General features: G+C 38.0%; 2 protein-coding genes and 1 non-coding gene across 3 annotated transcripts; all 3 read right to left on the bottom strand.

Moving 5' to 3' along the window:
• Positions 1–11496: 11496 nt before the first annotated feature.
• Positions 11497–11590, bottom strand: LOC117279944 (small nucleolar RNA snoR109). The gene has a single exon (XR_004510386.1). It is a non-coding gene; the product is annotated as a small nucleolar RNA snoR109 (small nucleolar RNA).
• Positions 11591–11796: 206 nt separating this feature from the next.
• LOC104109738 (large ribosomal subunit protein eL6-like) lies at positions 11797–13237 on the bottom strand. Its single transcript, XM_009619089.4, has 2 exons — positions 12650–13237; positions 11797–12112 (listed from the first exon to the last, which is right to left on the bottom strand). The coding sequence occupies exons 1-2, from the start codon at positions 13181–13183 to the stop codon at positions 11957–11959; spliced, it is 690 nt and encodes a 229-aa protein (XP_009617384.1). The 5' UTR covers positions 13184–13237; the 3' UTR covers positions 11797–11956.
• A 1204-nt stretch (positions 13238–14441) lies between these two features.
• On the bottom strand, positions 14442–21182 carry LOC104109737 (phosphoribosylglycinamide formyltransferase, chloroplastic). Its single transcript, XM_009619087.4, has 5 exons — positions 20679–21182; positions 19297–19408; positions 18195–18371; positions 15471–15597; positions 14442–14989 (listed from the first exon to the last, which is right to left on the bottom strand). The coding sequence occupies exons 1-5, from the start codon at positions 21175–21177 to the stop codon at positions 14876–14878; spliced, it is 1029 nt and encodes a 342-aa protein (XP_009617382.1). The 5' UTR covers positions 21178–21182; the 3' UTR covers positions 14442–14875.
• Between the last annotated feature and the right edge of the window lie 2202 nt (positions 21183–23384).

Raw genomic sequence — 23384 nt, 5'->3', positions numbered from 1 at the left:
TATGTATGTTGGGGTGGTCGTTGGATCGAGTTGTATTTTGGGAACCCAACTATGGCATAATGTATATAAGGAAAAATAAACTAGCAACGTTTGCATATTTATATAACTGATCCCCCCTGCTGTTTTACAAATAGTGATGCGATCCCTTTTTGGATTATGAATGAGTCGAGTAGGAAAGGTTTAATAGGCTTGCTCGATCGGATTCACTCGGTTGAGCGCCAGTCGTGCTCCCTGAGGTTGGGGCATGACAAACTTGGTATCAGAGCCTAAGGTTTTAAAGTATCCTAGGATGTCTCAAAGTCGTGTCTAGTAGAGCCCTTCTTATCGGTGTGTTATCGACCACATCTATAATTAGGGAGCTACTTGGACATTTAAGAATGATACCCTTCATTGTTGTTCTATATCGTGCGATAGAGCGGAACGTGAGGTTGCTTTCCCCTAACTCGTGCATTGTTCTAACTTTCAGTAAATGGCACCTAAGAAAAGAGCGAGAATTGGCCAAGAAGCCAATATCACCCCAAGAGTGGTTGTTGATCCCTTATTTGATAATGTGGGTAAGGATAATCCCTCTTCTATCACACTGCCTGATTCGTCTATTCCAGAACATACTGCCTCAATTCTTACACCCGCGAAGGATGCCACAATCCCTCCCGCCGATATACCTGTTACACCTCCAGCCCCAGCTCCAGGTCCCGGTATTTCTGATGGGGATCTTAGGGGAGCTATTCAGATGCTCACTCAATTAGTAGCTTCTCAAGCCCAGAGGTCAAATGTTGCACCCACCTTATTTAGCTCGCAAGAGGATTCTTCTGGTTCCAGGGTAAACAGGTTCCTTCAGTTCGACCCTCTAGTGTTCACAGGTACTGATCCCGGGGCAGACCCTCAATATTTTATTGATGAGATGCATAAGACTCTCCGAGTTATGCGTGCTACGGAGACAGAGGGAGTAGAGTTGGCCTCTTATCGTCTGAAAGGGGTGGCATATTCCTAGTATGAGATGTGAGAAGATTCCCGTGAGGAGGGGAGCCCTCCGGTGAGATGGAGTGAGTTCGCAGATGCCTTCATAGACCATTTCTTGCCTGCCGAGACTAAGGCAGACCATGTTGTGGAGTTTGAGACCCTTAAACACAGTAGTAGGAATGTGTGGGAGTATCACATGGAGTTCGTGCGCCTGTCAAGTATGTTATTTATATGATGCCGACTATGGAGGAAAGAGTGCGTCGATTTGTGCAGGGCCTTAGCCCTTTGGTTATTAATGAGGCTGCCATAACTGCTCTATATATTGACATGACCTATGGGAGGATGGTGGCATTTTCCCAAGCTACGGAGGCTCGAAAGTTAAAGCTCAGGATGGAACGGTAAAGTAGTAGTAGTAGGGCCCGATCAGCGGGCAACCTTGGGGATTCATTCGGAGGTGGGAGATCAGATTTTGGGGAGGATCATCAGGGCCGTCCCAGTCTCGTGCTCAGTCTTCAGCTAGTACCCCGCCATCAGGGCACGGTCAGTACTAGGGGAGTCATTTTAGGCCCGGTCAGGGCAGCAGGGGGTCCCACCATCAGGGCCGATCAGGAGGGAGATTCCAGCAGCAGCAGAGGGCCCCATGCCTTAAGTGTGGGAGGATACATTCGGGAGTCTGCTACCTGGATATGCCAGTATGTTACGGATGCGGAATGAGAGGTCATATTCAGAGGGAGTGTCGTGCATCTCGTCAGGGTACAGGCAGGGGCACAGCTCAGTCATTCAGTCCTATAGCTGCCACATCTTCAGCACACCCTCCAGCTCGAGGCTCTTCAACACCCACAGGGCGTGGTACAGCTAGGGGTGGTGCACAGAGTTTGGGAGGACCCAGCCGATTCTATGCTATGAGTGGTCGACAGAGTGCGGAAGCTTCCCCAGATATCGTCAGAGGTATATTGACCGTTCAATCTCATGATGTGTATGCCCTTATTGATCCCAGATCTTCTTTGTCCTATGTTACTCCTTATGTTGCTACGATATTCTGGGTAGAACCGGAACAGCTTCATGAGCAATTCTCTGTATCTACCCCAATTGGCGAGTCTATTACGGTCGCACGGGTTTATAGAGATTGTGTTGTCACGATGCGTGGTCGGGATACCATGGCCGATCTTATTGAACTAGGGATGATTGATTTTGATGTAATAATGGGAATGGATTGGCTTTATTCATGTTTTGCCAAACTCGATTGCCGAGCCAGAATCATGAGGCTTGAGTTTCCTAATGAGCCAGCTGTTGAGTGGGAGGGGAATAATGTTATGCCAAAAGCTAAGTTTATTTCTTACTTTAAGGCCAGAAAGATTATCTGGAAGGGGTATATTTATCATTTGGTCCAAGTTACGGACACCACTGCTGAGGTGCCTACCCTTGAATCTGCACCAATTGTGAATGAATTCCCCGATGTCTTTCCGGATGAGCTCCCTGGAATTCCTCTAGATAGGGAGATTGATTTTGGGATTGATGTGATGCCAGGCACGCAGCCTATATACATTCCACCTTATAGAATGGTGCCGGCAGAATGAAAAGAGCTAAAGGAACAACTAAGGGATTTGTTAGAGAAAGGTTTCATCTAACCGAATGTGTCACCTTGGGGCGCACCGGTTCTCTTTGTCAGAAAAAAAGATGGATCGTTGCGGATGTGTATTGATTACCGGCAACTCAACAAAGTCACAATCAAAAACAAGTACCCATTTCCTAGAATAGATGATTTGTTTGATCAATTACAAGGTGCTAAGTTCTTCTCCAAAATTGATTTGCGGTCCGGGTACCATCAATTGAAGATGAGGGAGCAGGATATTCTGAAAACAGCTTTTAGAACTCGGTATGGGCACTTTGAATTTTTGGTAATATCTTTCGAGCTAACAAATGCCCCGGCAGCTTTCAAGGATCTTATGAATCGAGTCTTCAAGCCGTTCCTCGACTCCTTTGTGATAGTATTCATTGACGACATCCTTGTGTATTCATGAAGTCGAGAGGATCACGCCGATCACCTCAGGGCAGTTCTGCAAACTCTTCACCAACACCAATCGCATGCAAAGTTCTCGAAATATAAATTTTGGCTTGAATCTATCACATTCCTGGGTCATGTCGTCTCCAGAGAAGGAATTAAGGTTGATCCTCAAAAGATTACAATGGTGAAGGATTGGCCTAGACCTACTACTCCAACAGAGATTCGCAGTTTCTTGGGTTTGGCCGGGTATTATAGGAGGTTCATGGAGGGGTTCTCCACTCTTCCCTCTCCATTGACTAAATTGACGCAGAAGGCGGTTAAGTTCTACTTGTCCGATGCTTGTGAAAGGAGTTTCCAGGAATTGAAATCAAGATTGACTTCGGCGCCGGTATTGACCCTACCAGAGGGTACCGAGGGGTTTGTGGTGTATTGCGATGCTTCAAGGATCGGTCTTGGGTGTGTATTAATGCAACATGGTAAGGTAATAGCATATGCTTCAAGACAACTTAAGAATCATGAAAAGAACTATACAACTCATGATTTAGAGCTTGCGACGGTGGTTTTTGCATTAAAACTTTGGCGTCATTATTTGTATATAGTCCATGTAGATGTATTCACGGACCAAAAGAGTCTTCAATACATTTTCAAGCAGAAGGAATTGAACTTAAGGCAGAGAAGGTGGCTTGAGTTGCTCAAAGATTATGACATCAATATTTTGTATCATCTGGGGAAAGCTAATATGGTGGCGGATGCTCTTAGTCGAAAATCTATGGGTAGTTTGGCTCACTTGGAGGCATGTCAAAGGCCCTTGGCCCGGGAGGTTCACCAATTGGCTGGTTTGGGAGTTCGTCTTACGGACTCTAGTGAAGGGGGAGTGATTGTGCGGAATAGGGAGAAATCATCGCTTGTGACGGAGGTCAAGGAGAAGCAATACAGTGATCCAGTGTTGGTACAGCTGAAGGAAGGGATTCATAAACATAAGACTACGGCTTTTTCTCTTGGCATGGATGACGGTACATTACGGTACCAAGGACGACTATGTGTTCCAAACATAGATGGTCTTCGGGAAAGAATCATGGCAGAAGCTCATACTTCTAGATATTTCGTGCACCCAGGTTCTACAAAAATGTATCATGATCTCAAGGAAGTTTACTGGTGGAATGACATGAAGAGGAGTGTGGCGGACTTTGTGGCAAAATGTTCAAACTGTCAACAAGTGAAGGCCGAGCATCAAAGGCCCAGTGGGTTAGCACAGAGTATAGAAATTCCAATGTGGAAATGGGAAATGATCAATATGGATTTTGTGGTAGGGTTACCATGCACTCTGCGTAAGTTTGACTCGTGGATCGATTCACGAAATCAACACACTTCTTGCCAGTTAAATCCACCGACACTGCGGAACATTATGCTCAATTGTATATCAAGGAAATAGTCATGATTCATGGCACTCTAGTTTCCATTATTTACGATCGAGAGGCCCAATTCACAGCTAATTTCTGGAAGAAATTTCAGCAAGGTTTGGGTACGCAGGTAAATCTTAGCACGGCCTTCCATCCACAAACTGACGGGCAAGCAGAGCGGACTATTCAGACGCTTAAGGACATGTTGCGTGTGCGTGTGCTTGACTTCAAAGGTAGCTGGGATGATCATTTGCCGCTCATAGAAGTTTCTTATAACAACAGCTTCCATGCTAGTATTTAGATGGCGCCGTTTGAGGCCTTGTATGGTAGAAGATGTAGATCGTCGGTTGGGTGGTTTGAGGTTGGAGAAGCTGAACTAATAGGACCAGACCTTGTGCATCAAGCTATGGAAAAGGTTAAGATCATAAAAGAGCGGTTGAAAACTGCTCAGAGTTGTCAAAAATTCTACTCGGATGTTCGTCGCAGAGACTTAGAGTTCAAAGAAGATAATTGGGTGTTCTTGAAGATGTCTCCCATGAAGGGGATCATGCGGTTTGGAAAGAAAGGAAAATTAAATCTAAGGTATGTCGGGCCGTATAAAAGCATTCAAAGGATAGGTCAGGTGGCGTACAAGCTTGAACTACCACCTGAGATGTCATTAGTACACCCGGTATTCCATGTGTCCATGTTGAAGAAGGTAGTTGGAGATCCGTCCGCTATTGTGCCGGTTGAGACCATCGAGGTTAGTGAAGAATTGTCATATGAAGAAATTCTGGTTGCTATTCTTGATAGGCAGGTCCAAAAGTTGAGAAACAAAGAAATTGCATCCGTGAAGGTATTATGGTGAAACCAACAAGTCGAAGAAGCTACTTGGGAAGCCGAGAATGAAATGAAAGAAAAGTACCCTCATTTGTTTGAATAGCCATGTAATAGTTCTATGAAGTTGTTTTCCCTAAAGTTTGTATCGCTTGTTCGGCTAATATAAAGACACTCATTTCTAGCTATATGTCCCCCATGAGGCTTCGGTTGGTATTATTTTGCATTTTGTTGTGTCATTTAATTCTATATATGTTGCTAAGGTGTGCTTCGGGGGCTCTCTGGCAGGTGGATAGGCCTAAATACAAAGAAAACTCTTGCGAAATTTTCAGGAAGTTAGGAAGTTAGGCAAATTTGGGGCTGATGGTATGTGGCATAATTGAAACTATGTTAAGTGAACCTTGATCTTCATTCGAGGACGAATGATCTTAAGTGGGGTAGGATGTAAGGACCCGTAAAAATTTTAACCAAAATACTCGGGGTTTTGTGGTGCCAAGATAGGTTCGGACTTTTTGGATTGAACAGAAACCTACGGTCTGAGAGGAAAATGTTTCGCAGAAGAACGCATTACTGCGGCCCATTATGCGGCCACATAATCACTCTGCGGACCGCATAATGGCCGCAGAGTGAAGCAGTAAGTTTGGCCAACTTGAGGTCAGTTTTGCAGTCGATTATGCGACCGCATAATCGATATACGGACCGCATCTCGATCGCATAATCCCTCTTGAGTTTTTGCAGAGGGAGTTCTGCGGTGCATTATGCGACCGCAGAACGAGTATGCGTATCGCATACTGGTCGCATACCTGGGTCGTAAGTTCAGGCCCCTGAGGGCCATTTCTGCGGTCACTTTGCGGACCGCATAACCATTATGCGGTCGCATATGCGACCGCAGACCTGTGTCGGGGCACCATTTTTCTCAATTTAAAACCCGACCCCCATTCTGTTAAAACACCCATTTAGTCCATTTGGAAGCTCATTTCTCATATTTCTAGTGTGTGTGAGAGGGGGTTCTAGAGGGAGGTCCTAATTTTCATCAATTAATCTTCAACCATCACTCAAGGCTTGAAAATACTCAAGTAGAACACCAAATTCTTCATCAAAAAAGGTAAGATTTCATCACCCCAGCTCTTAATTTCAAACATGCCATCCTGCTAAAGGTTGCTAAAATAGATTGAGGTTGCTAAAGGTTCCGGATAATTATAGAGTCTAAAGAAGCGCAATTAAGGTATGTATGGCTAACTCTTTTCTTCCTAGAATCAAACTGCCGGTGTCCGAATAATTGGTGTAAGTTCCGACTTGATCTTACTAGAATTGTTTGCCTTAGTGTGTTGGGTCGAAAGATTCATGTTCCCTAATTATTTTAGATATTTACCATGCCATCCTGCTATTTGAGAACGTAACTATGATTTTTCCAAGCTCCTTCCCTTATGTGTGTAATGCCTTATGTGATGGTACTTATCGACATGAATGATGACGTTATTTGAACGAATAAAAAGGGAAAGACTTAATTGTAAAATGTGCCCAAGTGTCAAGAACTATTTAATAAATGAGGTTGTTTGTGCCATGTAATAAAAGATAGGAAAGAGATGTGAATTGAGTGGATAGCTGAAAGAGGTTATGTCTCAAGTGAGATGGCTTAGCCGATCGGGCCGAGATCGGACGCCATGCTGTACACATGGTGACATTCGTATTGGGATTATTGAATTACGTTGTGGATATGGATATGTCTCACTTGAGATGGCTTAGCCGGTCGGGCTGAGACCGGACTCCGTGTAAAAATACGGTGGTATTGTGAGTTGTGGCTTTGGCACTAAAGATTATTAATCTAAAAAGATAGAAAGATTGAATTGGAAACTATGTGACCCTTACTTGGTGTTTTCTTTGTATTTCTATGAAACTCTTATTGATTATTATGACTTCCTTCTCTTTGTTTCACTGTTCATTCTGCTAAGATTGGTGTTTGCCTTATATACTAGTACTATTCGACAGTACTAACGTCCCTTTTGCTGGGGGCGCTACATCTTTGAATGGATGTAGGTGGTTCTATCACAGATAGTGTCGATCGTAGATAGGTGGTGCTCTCCTTCTCTCCTCACAACAGTCTTGGTAAGCCCCATTTCTCCCAGGGGTCATATAGTCCTTCTTTTGTATAAGTTTTCATATTTTGAGATATAGTCGGGGCCTTGTTGTCGGCATTGTCATGTTGCTTTTTTGTACTCTTAGAGGTTCCGTAGACGTTTATGTGGGTCATGTATGTATGTTGGGGTGGTCGTTGGATCGAGTTGTATTTTGGGAAGCCAACTATGGCATAATATATATAAGGAAAAATAACCTAGCAACGTTTACATATTTATATATATTTATATAACTGATCTCTCCCCTATTTTACAAATAGTGATGCGATCCCTTTTTGGATTATGAATGAGTCGGGTAGGAAAGGTTTAATAGGCTTGCTCGACCGGGTTCACTCGGTTGAGCGTCGGTCGCGCTCCCTGAGGTTGGGGCGTGACAGCCAATGTATTTCCCCACAATCCACAAATCTATTTTCAACTTTCTCGCATGCAGTATCCAATTACAACCTTGAAACCATCTACGACAAATAACCTTGTATACTTACGGAAATGACTCATGAACCACGATTTCACGGCACTCTTTTATGATGTACATTCGCGCTGCCCTGCTCAGGCGCGCTTTATCAGCAAAAAGCATGCCCTTTGATAGCACCGTTGCTATAGATTTATCCCACATTACTACCCGAATTTCGTCAAGATCCCGTGTGAGGGCATCCACATCCGGCATACTTAGCAACTGATCAAGGTAGAAAATCTTCCTTGAATGAAACGACACATGGAACTCGTACACTCTTGGTCTAACGAGAGGTGGAGCATGCTATCTCTTCAAATCAAGTTCATCATTCTCGTCCTCATCATCATCACCATCATCAGGGAAGGGTGTGTCATCTCTAGACTCATCAGCATTGTTGTCATAATCACTATTATCTTCCTGACTCTGCGCATCAGCAAAAATCCCGATTAAATATGTCGTCTTCGGGCAATTGAGTAAGGACAGGACCTTCAAGTTGCTCGTTTTACTTCACAACCAATAAAATAATGAGTTTATCAAATTCATCCAAACATTACATATAAACTTTATCACTTAAATTACAAATTATAATGTGTTGATATCCCCTTATGCACATTATCCTGTTGTTGATGACTCCCGGATGGACCACCATGATCCAACACACCAAAACTAGGCATATCTAGCCGGTACCCACTGTGGAATATATGAGTGTTAATACAAATTCAACACATAAAAATAAATATCGTAACACAAAGAAAAATTGAAGTTTACCACTCGGCTTGAGGAGAAATTATGTCCTCGTTCCTCATTCGCCCGTGGAGATAAGTTTAGATCTGGCCAAACTCTTTCACCCGGAACCTATTCGGATAAAATTGCTTCAAAAAAATCACCCGATGATTGAGGGATATCCCTATTTTGCGGAACCTCATTATTGCAAACGTCTTCAGCCTTCACGTACATTTCCAACATTTTTATCACAAAAAGTTCCCGGTGTTCATCCGGAGTCCTCAAAAAAAATGTCAGAGTTTCATCGTCTTCGATGTTAAACTCAGCATAACAAGCAACCACTCGAAGTAACAGAATACGGATATCTTCCGGTTACTTTAATATTAACTGAACGTTTGCTAGTACTCATTTTTTTTATATAACAATGATACCAATCTATCGTACTCTATTGTAAGTGGCAACTTAACATAACATTGTGGAGAACAACTATAGCGTACTAAGTTATTCTCTACCACAACCTCACCCCACCACCACCACCCACCCGATATAATGAAACCCTAATTTTTCGTTCTTCGAACATTATGACAAAATGTAAAATAACTTAACGAACAAATATTTCGAAAGATCTGAAAGATCGTGAATGGATTTTTACCAAATGTATAGCGCATGCATAATAGGCGTTATATATGTAGCGTGTATACTGCATGCGCTATACCTATATGAATTATTTGAGGGTCAGTAAAGTGCTGCTGAATTATTGGTGGGGCAGAAAAGTTCAAATATAGTGCGGTTATTCACCGCACTATATATAAAATGATAGTCAATTTTTTTCCACTATTTTTATCGTTTGAGTCCAAAAGAACCACACTTTGGTTCCGAACTCATATTCCTTCACCTGAAATTTACACTACATAGGTAAGTTACTTTTTTATGCTTATATATTATATGTTGAATCTTTGGCCTACTTCTACGCCACGTATAACCCCTTTAGAGTATTGATGGAACATGTTAGAATATTCATATTACATTGCCGTCTGAAAAAATTGAACTTTAAACAAAAAATTTTGATTCAATCATCTTTTTGTCTACATGAATCGGATGTTTTGAATACCAACTAAAATATAGAAAACTAATAAATCACACAATATGCCTAGCTATTTTTATCTCTTTTTTGAAATTCAAAAATAGTAAGCAATAATAATTTTTTTGAATGTTTACTTTATATTTTGACTACTCTAAGCAAAAGTTTCGATTCTGCCACTGCTAATATGGCAATCAGATAGTTCTAGTGCTTATCTCCATCCTGTTGTAACTGGGAAACTTTAAGAATAACATAACTGGAGCCAAATATACGTTTGGTCATACACGTAATTAACTATTTCTGCACAAATTAAATAATAAGGGAATTTAGGGTGAGAGTTTGATTTCTTGACAATTCTTTACATGGTCTTCAACCAACCTCCAACTGTGAAGCCAATGGGATCCACTCCACAAAAGACGATAATGTCTTACAATGAAATATTCTATTGCTCGAATATTTAGTATTCTCTTATTTATTACATGTGTCTACTATTTAGGCAGAATACCCTCACCCATTCTTACTAAGAAACCGAAAGAAGACTCAAAAAAAAAAAAAAAAAAAATGGTGAAAAGTGAGAAACAAAGAGATGTAGAAATAGAAAGAGCTTCCGGAATGAAGGGACTAAACAGGAACAAGAGAGATCCACTGAGAAGATCCTTCTCATTCCCTTTTTTATGGAAGAAAGGTGGATCCTGACAATATCGATGAAATAGAAGAAATCCGAATGAATGGAAAGGAAGACAAATATGAAAACCGTCCGTAGGCGGATGGAGTCGCAGAGAATATAAAGGAAACTTTATCTCCTAAACTTATTCATTAAGAAATAAACAATTCTACATTAATTAACTCTTAAGAGGCCACCTTTCTCGGCTAAATAGCTCATTTTTAACCATCCAAAAAAGAAGAAAAGCACCGAAAAAAGCTTGCAGGTTCAAATATTTTAATTTTCACATAAAACGAGAAATATCGCCGTAAATTGATTTTCACCTAAACATCTTTCACCAGTTGAAAACGACACATATTTTGCATTTTCAAGTTTAAAATACATTGATGTTTTTCCTTATCTGTTGTTAAGACACAATATTAACAGATCTTTTGGATTTAAGAAAATAAAGAAAAAGAGAGGAAAAGAAAGGGTGTTTTACAATGTATTGATTGGGATGGGTTGATAAAAAGGAGAAAAAAATGCGTGTAAACAAAATATTTAAGGCATAATTATTTCAAATTATAAATTTAATCTGACTGATTGAATAAATAGTAATACGAATAGAGAACATTGATATCACACTTCAACCTATTGAAAGCATGACTAAATCAGGATTCTAGCTGATGTCGCCCTCATCAAGTTCAACATTTACGAACAAGTGAAATCGCATAATCCCATATTACAAGATCAGAGGGAACTTATGCCTTCTAATGAAATTATGTATAGCATGCTTTAGAGGGTAAATGGGAACACATAGTACACCTGAACAGTGGTATAATTCTATGAGTGAATGTAAAGTCTAGATAGTATGGACATAATTTTGATGCAGGGGCTATATATACATAACTCATTCAACTATAGCTAACTTGTCAGTGTTTCAAGATAGACTTAGAGATTATCTTAAGATGCCAGAAAGGACTAATCTTGTCTACATTAAAGGTAATCTTATGAATATACCAGTCATACTATCGAATGACTATTCAGCACTGAAAGGCGAAAAGCAGAAATGTATTTGCAATGTAAGCACCTATAGACGCAAACTGCCGGAAACAAAGCAGTGAGCCTGGAAAGTGCATAGATAAATGATTTTAGAGAAGGGTCTCTTAGAAAGGCTAAATTCTATGCCATTTCCCTCTTCTCCCCTTCTCATCCAGTAGACTAATATGCACATAAAATACAACATAGACATAGGAGAAATGATTCACAACAATTATGCAAAAAATGTAAGAAGTTCGGTAAGCAGATATGCTGACAAAGAACAACAACCGGCCAGTAAACTTCTCAGATAAAATCTTTTTGTATTGCTACAGCCACCTTGGCAGTCAAGATCAAAGGTACTGAATTTCACCCTTCTCTTGGTACATGTAGCTTTTCAAATTAACTCACTGAGCTCAAGCATTAATCTTTATATAACACAATAACAAGGATAATATCAGGCACTAATCTCAATTCTAGTCAATTCACTCTAATCAGCTATCACTAGAGCTCAAGCATTAACATTTATTACGCAACACCAGGATAAAAGAAGAGCAAATCTCACATTGCATATGCCAACTTAAGATGTTTATAGCCAACAAAATCCTCAATACAACGACTAAAAGCAGGTCTGAAACAGAACATAAACCAAAATAAATCTAACAAAATCAATTTCATAAAGAGTATTTTAAACATCTCACAGCCTAAAAGACAAGCTCATGGGGTTTCATGCCCGACTTGAGGGAGAACCTAGCAGACAAATAAGCCTTCAATTCAGGAACACATTCAACGGCCTTGATCAATGCTTCATCCACAGCTTTCTGGTCATCCTTCTTTTCCTGTGGAAGCACATTCTTCTCCTACAATACACCAACACACACAAAACAGATGAAAAAAATTCACCAAAAACTAAAAACAGTGATCAATCTTTAATCAAACAACAAACATAAAGATCATGGCCTTAGGCATATGAACATGAAGATCCATTCCTTAAGCATAAAATGAACAAATAGATTCAATCTTTAAATATAGAAAGAACAAACACAAGTAACAAAACAATTACTAAAACCAAAAACATGACTCAATATTTAATCATACAATGAACAAAAGGATCAAATCTTTACGCATAAAATGAACAATGACACCCAATCCTTAAGCATATAATGAGCATAAAGTCCACTCTATAAACATAATATGAGCAAATAGATTCAATCATCAAAATTATAAATTGAAAAAAAAAATACCTTAAGCATATAATGAGCAAATAGATTCAAATATTATTTTTAAAATGAGCAGGAAGATCCATTTCTTAGGCATATAATATAATGAACATAAAGATCCACTCCCTAATCACATATTGAACAAACAGATTCAACATTAAGAAAAAGCGAACAAACCTCTTTCTTATCTTCAAAGAACTCTCCTTCACCCTTCTTCTGTTTCTTCTCAGCTTGCTTAGCAAAATACTTATCGTCAATCTTCTCAACATTCACACCAGAAACATCTACTTTAGTTGAAGTACCAATTACATAAGCTTGATTCACACGCCTCAAAGGAACCCCATTAAGCTTAAACGGTCCACTAACAAGTAAAAGCCCAGATTTAAGCTGTTTCAAAAACACAACTCTTTTACCCTTAAACCTACCGGCAAGGATAATTAAAACAGTACCGGGTGTAATACTTGCTCTGAGTTTCGTAGGTTTTGGTTTGTGTTTGTTGACAAGGGGTTTTGCCACGTCATCGGCTGGGTAAAATTTGGGTGGTTTGACGGCCGGTGGTGCGGCGGCGGCGGCTTTTTTGTGGACGGGAAAAGAGCCGCCATTTTTCTTCTTGATTGCCCATAGACCCTTTTTGTGGTACATCTTGGAACGGGAAAGTTTTCCCACTCCACGAATCAGCTCTGGATTGCGGGGACTCTTCTTTGCGGCCATTGCTGAAAGTTTTAAGTTCTCTCCTTAGCAGTTTGCTGATTCTATAAAACCCTAAACCTAGTAATGCGGTTTTATATATGGAGCAGTGAGGGTTTGTGTGAGAGTGAGTGAGATCTGGGCCTTTTGTTTCTGCATATGGGGCTAAATGGGCTAAGAGCCCAATTTCTTATGTGGGCTGGGCTAGATGATTAGTCATTCTACGATTTTGCGTGAAAATAGCACAGGCTAGTCAGTTTTCGAACTGGTAATTGAAAAATAATCATTGTTTGCAAAGTCATTGAAAAATAATCACTATTTTGCTGCAACACAAAAAATTCCAGCATAATATACTGAAGATTGGTGCACATGTATATGAACTTCCAGCATAACATATTATGCTGGAACTCCAACACACGAAAATTTCCAGCATAATATATTGGAGGTTGGAGTACCTGTGTATGAACTTCCAGCGTATTATGCTGGACCAGTATATTATGCTGGAACTCCAGTATATTATGTTAAATATTTTCCGAATTTTGAACAGTGTTTTTCGTTTAGATTTATCTTTACATGAAAAAATGGCTAAATTTCGATTACTTTTGAAACTGTGACTATTTTTCAATTATCATTTGTAAATCTGGCTATTTATTAATTTCACCCAGCCTAATAAGTTGACAATTCAATTGAGAAATTTTAGCCACTCCCAATACTAATAGACGACAAAATGTGTATTTTTTGTAAATATGAGTATTATATATAAAAAACACATTTATACATTTTTCTGTTAGCAAAACAATTAGTTTCAGCCAACCGACCAATTTTATATTTTGCCCAATTCATTTCAATCATTCAAAAGCGGGTAAAATTCAAAAATAGCCATTTTCGGACTTGTAACCGAAAATAGCCACAATTTTTTTACTTCAAAAGAATGGTGGAGTAATAACCTTTTTTGTTAAACAGTACCGTCTTTTATCTGATATTGAATAGTATGGGATAAAATGTATTTTGATTATGTTGTATTAATAATGGAGGGTGTTTGTGCTAACTTGATGTGACCAACTTTAATGCACCTTTTAGCTTATGTAAGAACCAAATACTCGACTACTTGAACGGCGACATTAACTGGAAAATTTAGAAAATAAAAATTTGCTAATAAACTAGCTAAATGGCAGTGTCGGGAGCAATTGTTGTCACACTAAACTGTATTCATTGGCTTGATGTAAATACTTGGTGCGGATAAGTTTAAATTCTAATTCCCACCAACCACATTCTTGTTTAACCATCTCAGAAGAATAGGTTCAATAATATCCATCAATGTCTAGCAACAACAAGCTACTTTCTTTCATAAATACAACATACCCGGTCTTATCACACACCGTACACCGTGGAGTCTGGGAAGGGTAGTGTGTACGCAGACCTTACCCCTACCTTGTGAGGATAGAGAGGCTGTTTCCAATAGACCCTCGGCTACTTTCATAAATGAAACATTAAAAAAAATTACCATATTGGTACAAAAGTTAAAAGGAGTACAATATTCATCTGCATCATAAAGCAAGCAAATTTTCTATGGTGTGCTGGTCAATTGAGGAATTAAGGAAATTGGTAGGCCTTCTATTAGGCACACGTACCAAAATTATGTTAGCATCAAGATAAAATTTCTGTAACGCCAAATGCAGAATTACTGGACTTTTGGCTTTGTTGATTAGCCATTTGCTACTTGTAGTGGTTGGGATCTTCTTTGCTCTGGATAAGAGGGACGCCATCTTGGCGCCACACTATTCTCTCTTCACATAATGCAGCCGCTACTTCGACGTATAGTTTATGCTCCTGCTAAGGAAGTGTGTTAGTACTAAATGTTACACGGAAAAGGAAATGGACAAGCGATCGAACAAAAGTGATTATTAATGCATGCCAAATAATTAAGCAGAAGTGCAAGCCACAGAGTGCAAGTAGTAGTTAATGTTGAAAAAAAGGGAAGATAATGGTTAAGATTCATGATCTAAGACCATACATGTTGATTAAAAAAACAAAGTTGCTAACCGTTTGCTTAATAGATACATAGATTAAAAAAGCATGGCTTTACTTACAATAAAACACTGAAAAAGCGCAGATGCAGAAATCCAAAAGGAACAAAGCCCTCTCCTATTAACATAGGAACTGGACGTGGAACGTAAGGTAAGATCCAAAAAGAAGGGGAAAGAAAATAAAAGATTGAGAACTATGACCGATAGGTTTTTTTAAGTGCCAACTTGATTACAACAACAATAATATTAATCATAACAAGAAATGTGTAAAAGAGATTTATGACCTCCTGAAGAACCCTCGCTGCAAGTGTATCTGCTGTGTCGTTAGCCAGCACAGGCACCACCCGTTGAGCAAGAATACGCCCGGTGTCATAATGCTCATCAACATAATGGATTGTTGGACCAGAATACCTACAGTTTGGCAAAGAGCAGATAGAAAAAAAATGAGTTGCTTATGCTCGGAACTTGAAACCCGTAGACACGTGTAGGAGCTAAAATGAGGATCCAAAGCATTAAAGACAGAGAAAACTAAACCCGTCTCAAAGCAGGTACCGAGGGTGGAGGACATAAACTGAAATATGTAGCAACTAGGTTACAGGCAACAATATCGGCATGGAACAATCAAGTAAACAATTAATCACCAATTCTGGTCAATTATGATAGGAGCTGTCTTTAACAGTTCATGACAATTCACTGGAAATTCCAAGATAATGGAGTAAGGACTCTCAACTCAAATAGGGGTCTAAATCTGCATGGTAAAAACTAGCAATAGAAATGGTTTGCTTGGAGAATGTGAATCCTCAACACTTCAACAAAAAGATGCTACATTGTCTGATAAGATCTTAAATATGTTCCCAGATCACATTTCACATGCATTTAAATTTAATAGAAATAGAAATAGATACTTCAAATCCAAAAGCAATGGGTTAAGTGATTGTTGGTATTTAACTTAATAGAGAAAACAAAAGTCACAGAGAGTATTAGCTCTTCGACTAAGCACTCAATTTACAATTTACAAGCTGAATGGTGGTACTATTTCTTGTTCAGCAACAAGCTAATGTGCTTTGGTTTTGCCTCCTGCAAAACCAGAGCTAATTTTGCATGTGTTTGCGATAATTGGACAGGAAAATTCATGCTCTCTATAGACTTGTGAAGGAGCGGATATCTTCCATCAGCAGTTCTTACAAACATGTGTTTCTGAAGAGTGAATACAAATATATCTCATGAGCTCATTCCCTTTATGCAGGGATTCCAAGAAAGAGCTAGTCATATCATATGTACTTATTTGAATTTTGGACGAAAACTAAAGTGTCTTCGAACTTGGATTGACTGCTCTTTATTGGATTTCAGGAGTTCACTTTCCAGGCATATATTTAATTGATCGAAGGGAAAAAATACGAAAAACCAGCTTCTGACATCTACTTTTTTTAGTTTCTTATATGATTGACTTGGATAGCATAGTACTCTGAGTTGGAGTAAGCAACCAAGGGGGATCCACATTATGAGCATTGATGTGGCTGCTTTCGACTTCCACTATAAACGTATAGCTGAAAATTGTTAAAATGTATCTGTGTGGGTGTCTAAAGTAAACTGCCTTTGTTAATCCTATTTCTGGACCTGCCTTTGCTAACAACTCGACATCATCAATGGACATAATAAGTCCAATTATATACAGACACGCTTTCAAATATGGTACAGCTGATGCACAATTCAGATCAGAAAAATAGCTGTTGCAGATCGATGGATTAGAAGTCTCAATTTAGAGAACCCCATTTAATGACTCTAGTAACAATCAGGAAATGACTTAATACAACTTTCTATGGGGCATAGAAGTAGGGAAGCTTCTTGTTGGCCGTCAGTCCAGCCAAAATTCAAACCAAGTTAAAGAGTTAAACAAGTTTACAGGTGACCATTACCCTAAAAAATGCAACAGAAACAGAACAAAGTACTAGGAGTGTAAGCATTCTTTCAGGGAACCCATAACGAGATGTAGAATCGTTGGAAGCAATGACAAGGAATTTAACATACTGGCTTATAAACCCAAATATTTTGGCAAAAAGAAATAATAAATCATTGGCTGTTACTGAATGCTCAAGCTTACTAAACTAAAATTTTCCCTCAATCCAACCTCTTTCTCTTTAGAATAAAAAAAGTTCCATATGGGCCAGATTTATAGTAAGATATATTCCTCATCATTGCATGTGTCCTAAAACATTGCACAGAGTAATAATCTCTCTCCCACTCGCCTGCCACCACCACCCACCACCACTAAAAGAAAAGAAGATAACGGAAAATACCAAATTAATAACTTTTTTATAAGGTAAGGCAAAAATGAAACAGGTATTGAAGGACTATTAGTGTTCTTAAAAGCCATTGCTTCGTTGCTTATAGCAATGAAGTGATGTGAAGTAAAGGTTCATCGCTTCATGGATGATGATATGTGCTTCAGAAAACTGTGCGCTTCAAACATCGATGCTCAAAGTGATACCAACGAGAAATGGCCGATTCCTTGAGTCTCAACTTTGAGGAGTCAACGATTGTGCTATTGGATATTGAAATTAGTAACTTGAATGGAATTTGATTAGTATGGTACTAACTTTTTTTTGTTTTTGAAATATTTTAAGAGATTACTGTAGTACTAAATTCTCATATGTATGATATTTTGAAATTTGTCTTAACTTCTACACTTCACTCCTTGTTTTTTACTTCAAACCCCACAGACCTCGTTGCTATTTTGTGCCTTTTACTTTTAAAAACGTTGGACTATTAGGCCTTCCAGGCCTAGTTAAGAATCTCAAACACATAATACTTTGAAGACAAAGTATAGCAAATGGCACCTGAAACAGACCCTTTTCAGCACACATGACAGTTTTTCTTTACTTTTTACTTATCTTGGCAAGGTAATTTTTTTAGTTTGAAGGTAACAACTGAAAAATTAAAGAGAAAGGAGATACATGATATTTGATTAACAAGAATAATTTCATTTTTATAGAAAACACATTACATACCTAGCTCCAGAAGCAATGACTGCTTTATGCACCTTCATGCCATAGTAGCCTTTGCCTCCAAAAGCTGGAAGAAGTGACGGATGAATATTAAATATTGATCTTGGAAATGCTTGGACCAACTCAGTAGGGATAAGCTTTAAGTACCCGGCTAAAAGAATGAAGTCGATATTGTAGGTTCTGTAAACAAATGTTACTATAAGATAACTGGGAAGAATATGAAGTAACAACTCCAATAAAGCAAGGGAAAAAACAAACATCAACTTAACGGGGCACGGACAAGGTATTCAAAGTACACAAAGCTAAAGCAGATAACTTCAGAGAGCAAAGTCACTAGATAATTCATGTCATACTCATACACTAAATAATCAACCAATCCCCTTTTAGATGATTTATCTGTCGTCATTCAGATGACTAATAAGTGTGAAAAATATCCATACACAGAGAAGACAGCATAAAAGCAAGCAATGTAGACGTTATCGTGATTTACTTGTTTTTGTTCACACTTAATTCCCCACTTTTTCAGTAATCGTCTTCTTGCTCCAAGTAGAAGAAAGCAAGGGCAAAACGAAAAGGATGACCAAAAATAAAGAAAGGTGGGCAAAAAGAGAAGTGCTTAACAGAATAACTCCAAAGTTTCAAATAACCAGAAGTAGTCTCCAAATAGATGAAAATTTTACAATAGTTTGCAGGTGAGCAGAAGAACAACAGTGAAAGAAGGTGACAAAAATAAATGCAGCTGAGAGAAAAACAGAAATATTTGGCAGATGTGCAGCTTAAGAAAACCAAAAGCATCGCCATATTGAGCACAAAGAACTACCATATCTTAAACCTCATCTATCTTTTGTATATAGAATCTTCATTATATCTCAAAAGCAAATATCCTCAGCAATCAGTAGCAGTACAAGTATATTTCCTTCTATTCAGATACCATTTTTCACCTGCTAATTAGTCAAAAAGAAAAAGAAAAGAAAAACACCAGACAAAGAGGAACTGATTGCGGCACGACATAATTTCAGGGAAGACAAAATCTTTTTTGCACAAAATACACAACCGCTCATGTGGTCAGGTCAATAGAGGAGTCGTGGATAGATAAGAACAGAACCTTAGAGCACCCACGAGATCCTCCTCCGACAAACCCTCAGATGTATCCGTTGCTTTAGGAAACAAAATAACAGGGATGCCTTGTTCCCTTGCATATTTTGCACCTCCACAATCTGCATTTCATTACAAAAAATATCTAAATGAAAGATGAGTGACAACTAGGAGAAGACAATTGAATAGGCATATCTTCGGGTATAAACTGCGCTAAATGTGAGTTTTAGACATTTCAAAAGCTTTACTGAGTAATTCTTCAAAGGATAGATAAGCACTTGAAAATCATGAGTATAATTCCACCAATCCATATATTCACAAAGTTATCCGTGCTACAAGCAAAAATAGTAGCATAAGGGAAGCTTTAGTTGAAACAGAAATTTCTGAACTTTTCAAGTGATTCCACCATAAATTTATCAAGCTGATCATGTATCAAGAAACTTCTCAACATGAGCAAAAAAAAATGGTTGCCACTGATTTCAATTTTCAACACAGCAGAACACATTCATGAAGTCACAGAATAATAAAATATCAGGAAGAAAGAAACAAAAGAAGAAATACAGATGAAGGCTGACATAAAAACTTAAAATAAAATTTCATTCTTTGGCAATGTAATCAAGATGGTTGCAACACAAATAGGCTGAATTTACAAGTTTTCACTAACGCTCAGAGCTTTACTAAAATCTCAAATAGGCAGGACGCAAAAACCAACTACAAATAATCTTGAATTACAACAATACCAACAACTACTACTACGCCGCCTTAGTCCCAAACAAGTTGGGGTCCAGCTATATGGATCATCACTAACCATGTTACTCCATTTAAACTCATCTCACGCTAATATATGCAAAGATAAGTAAAAAAATATTAGAAGTTCTATGTATATTCTGAAGTATAAATCTCTGAAAGGCTAAACTGCTACTAGAAAGAATATGACCTACACTAAAAGTGGTAACGTCCAAAACATAATATCAACTAATATGTATCGCCTATATAGACCTACATAATTTGTTCAAGCTTAGAGCTTTAAAAAAATCTCGAATAGGCAGGGAACAAAAGCCAACTACAGATAATCTTGAATTACAACAATAACAACAACAATAACAATTACGCCTTAGTCCGAAATAAGTTGGAGTTGGCTATACGAATTCACTACCATGTTACTCCATTTAAACTCATCTCATGCTAATATTATGCAAATATAGGTAAAAAATATTAGAAGTGTTAACTGTCTAAAACATAACCTCAGCTAATATGTATCACCTATATGGACCTAAATAATCTATTAAAATTTACAGCTTTACCAAAATCTCAAATAAGCAGAGACCAAAAACCAGCTAAAAATTAAATCTTGAAATAAGCAGAAAAATAATAATTTCCCAAAAACCTTACCATGTTTATTGGTGACTAGAACAGCTACTTCTCCATGAACTGTACCCTCAATAGTTGCTTCATAAATTGACCTGAAATTTGAACCACCACCTGATACAAAAACTGCCAGTTTTTTCTTTCTAAGTTCTTTGCTCATACTATTATTAGGAACTGTAACAGATTCTTTTTCTATTCCCTCCAAACAATTTGTACACTGGAAAATTTTCTTAGGAGCAAAAGAAAAATGGGGTTTTAAGAAAAAACCTTTAAGGGTAAGATTATTTGGTGAAGTATAAGAAAAAGATGGTATCTTAAAGATTGGATTTTTTTGGTTTTGAATTGGTGAAGTGGATAAAGTGGAGGAAAGTCCAAAAGACAATCTTCGAGCTTCCATTCGTGACGTAGCAGAAGGCGGGGGGAAGCGGAGGTGACCGGCAATAGTGGCGGCGGGAGGAGGAGGAAGGCGGGAAGAGGTGGTGCGGCCGAGGGAAGTGAATTTTTGTCCAATTATTATTTGCATATAGTAAAAAGTGGTACTAAAACGGTGCAAAAACAAAAAGGAAAAAACAATTATAATGTGGTGCTTCTTTTTTTTTCTTTTTTTGATGGGGTGATTTTCTCAGTAAGCATTTTTTTCAATTTTTCCTGTCCTATTAGGAGTATAATTTTTTGTGGCCAAAAGTAGATATATTAACTATTTCCCTTTATTTAAATAATTAAGATATTAAGCTAACTTGTAATTAAAATAATTGGTAATGCAAGCAAAAAAGCGAAGTAATTCTGAAAATGACAGTTCGACGAGAAAATGCATCAAAAGATAATTTTGAATAATTATTTAAGTTTGACTTCAAAATTTTGTAAAAGCAATATAAATTTTTTATTAATACTTGAATAATGACATTGTGCAAATGTAGGTGTTTATGATGAATTGTATTTCCATTTCAATTATATGAAATTTTTTGAGAAATGGTCCTAATGTTGATTATACCCAAACTTTAATGCATTGTTTATTTTACTTTACTTTCAAGCATATTTTACTTCGAAGACATCTTCAACAACATAAATTGTCAAAAACAAGTGTTTTGTTCTTTAAAATTGATAGCTTTTTAGAGTTTAGGGAAAAGGAACAAAATTGTCCTTGTGGTCTTCAAAATGGCTTATATGTACCCTCCGTTTGAAAATGAGGTCACGTGTAATCATACCGTTAAACAAGTAGTCCACTGATATCCTTCTCGACTAACGGCTCCATTTTGGGCCCTTTACTTTTCTTCAAAAAATCCACATCACAACACGTGTACTCCAAAACCACCCTTACTTTTTTTTTACATGCCCCCTCGCTTATTTTACCCACCTTTCCCACCCTCTTTAGCCTATTCGCATCAGACCCCAAACAATACTTCACCACAAAAATTACCATTCATTAGCAATACGTAGATGATGATTGTTTTGTTAAAATTTATTACCATGTCTAAATTCATTAGTAATCGAAGAATTTAGAAAGTAAAAAAGTAATACGTAGTATAAAATTTAACCCAATAAAAAAAAATCTGATCGACATGTAAATGATGATTGCGTTGTTCTCGATCTTACGTTCTTCGAGATGGCAAGGAAGGGTGTGATAATACGCTTTGATTATAAAAGCTAAATCCAACACCGATAATGGTCACCCTCTCTGCACCTCCTCCCCCTCCCCCCCCACATTTACATCCATTATGCCCCGTTGAATTATATTACATGCAATTTCACTTGCAAATAGTTAGGCCTCATTAATTATCAAGATAAAGTAACCAGTGGCACAGCCCGAATTTTCATCAAGGAGTGTCAAAATATAAATAATTAGATATATCGAAAAATCAAAGGGAGTCAACGTATAGTAAATATACATAAAATAAAAAAAATTATCTAGCAATATAGTGTATATTTTCCGGCGAAGGGATATCGCTTGACACCCCTTAGTTCAATGTGGCTCCGCCATTGAAAGTAACTCTGCTTCGACAAAAATGAAAGACTAATGAATAGTAATTTTTGTGGTAAAGTATTTTTGGGATCTGATGCGGATGGGGTAAAGAGGGTGGGAAAGGTGGGTAAAATAAGTTAGGGGGCATGTAAAAAAAAATAAGGGTGTTTTTGGACGACACGTGTCGTGATGTGAATTTTTCGAGGAAAAACAAAGGGCCCAAAACGGATCCGTTAGTCGAGAAGGGTATCCGTGGACCACTTGTTTAACGACAAGGTTACACGTGACCTCATTTTCAAACGTAGGGTACAAATAAGCCACTTCAAAGACTACGAGGGCAGTTTTGAGCCTTTTCTCTAGAGTTTATGTGATAGATAGTACCCCTCCGTTCCAGTTTACATGAATCTATTTTCTTTTTGGTCCGTTACAAAAAGAATGATCCCTTTTTAAAATTTAAAAATAATTTAGCTTAAACTTTCAATTATACCGCTAATGAGAAGTTTTTACAACCACACAAATACTCTGAACCCCTTTTTGATTTGTTTAGGACCACAAATTATAAAAATATTTATTTATTTCTTAAACAAGTTTACATGAAATGGAACAGAAGATTAGTACTAAATATGGATAGGCGATCACTAAATATACACAGGTGACACTAGAATATAACATAGGCGATTTCAAAAAGAAAAAAGAAAACAAAAATCTGTAAATGCAACAAAAAAATGCAAATATAAGAAGAAAAGGTAAAATAAAAAGAAAAAAGAAAA

Source organism: Nicotiana tomentosiformis, chromosome 5, assembly GCF_000390325.3.
Source record: "Nicotiana tomentosiformis chromosome 5, ASM39032v3, whole genome shotgun sequence".
Lineage (NCBI taxonomy): Eukaryota > Viridiplantae > Streptophyta > Magnoliopsida > Solanales > Solanaceae > Nicotiana > Nicotiana tomentosiformis.
This window is presented reverse-complemented; position numbering and strand designations above follow the sequence as displayed.

Coding starts and splice junctions, on each gene's coding strand:
- LOC104109738 (XM_009619089.4), bottom strand. CDS start 13,183: ATGGCCGCAAAGAAGAGTCCCCGCAATCCAGAGCTGATTCGTGGAGTG. Junction 12,113..12,649: donor TCTTTGAAGATAAGAAAGAG/GTTTGTTCGCTT, acceptor GGTGTATTGTAG/GAGAAGAATGTGCTTCCACA.
- LOC104109737 (XM_009619087.4), bottom strand. CDS start 21,177: ATGCAAATAATAATTGGACAAAAATTCACTTCCCTCGGCCGCACCACC. Junction 19,409..20,678: donor TCTAGTCACCAATAAACATG/GTAAGGTTTTTG, acceptor AATGAAATGCAG/ATTGTGGAGGTGCAAAATAT. Junction 18,372..19,296: donor GATCTCGTGGGTGCTCTAAG/GTTCTGTTCTTA, acceptor ATTTGTTTACAG/AACCTACAATATCGACTTCA.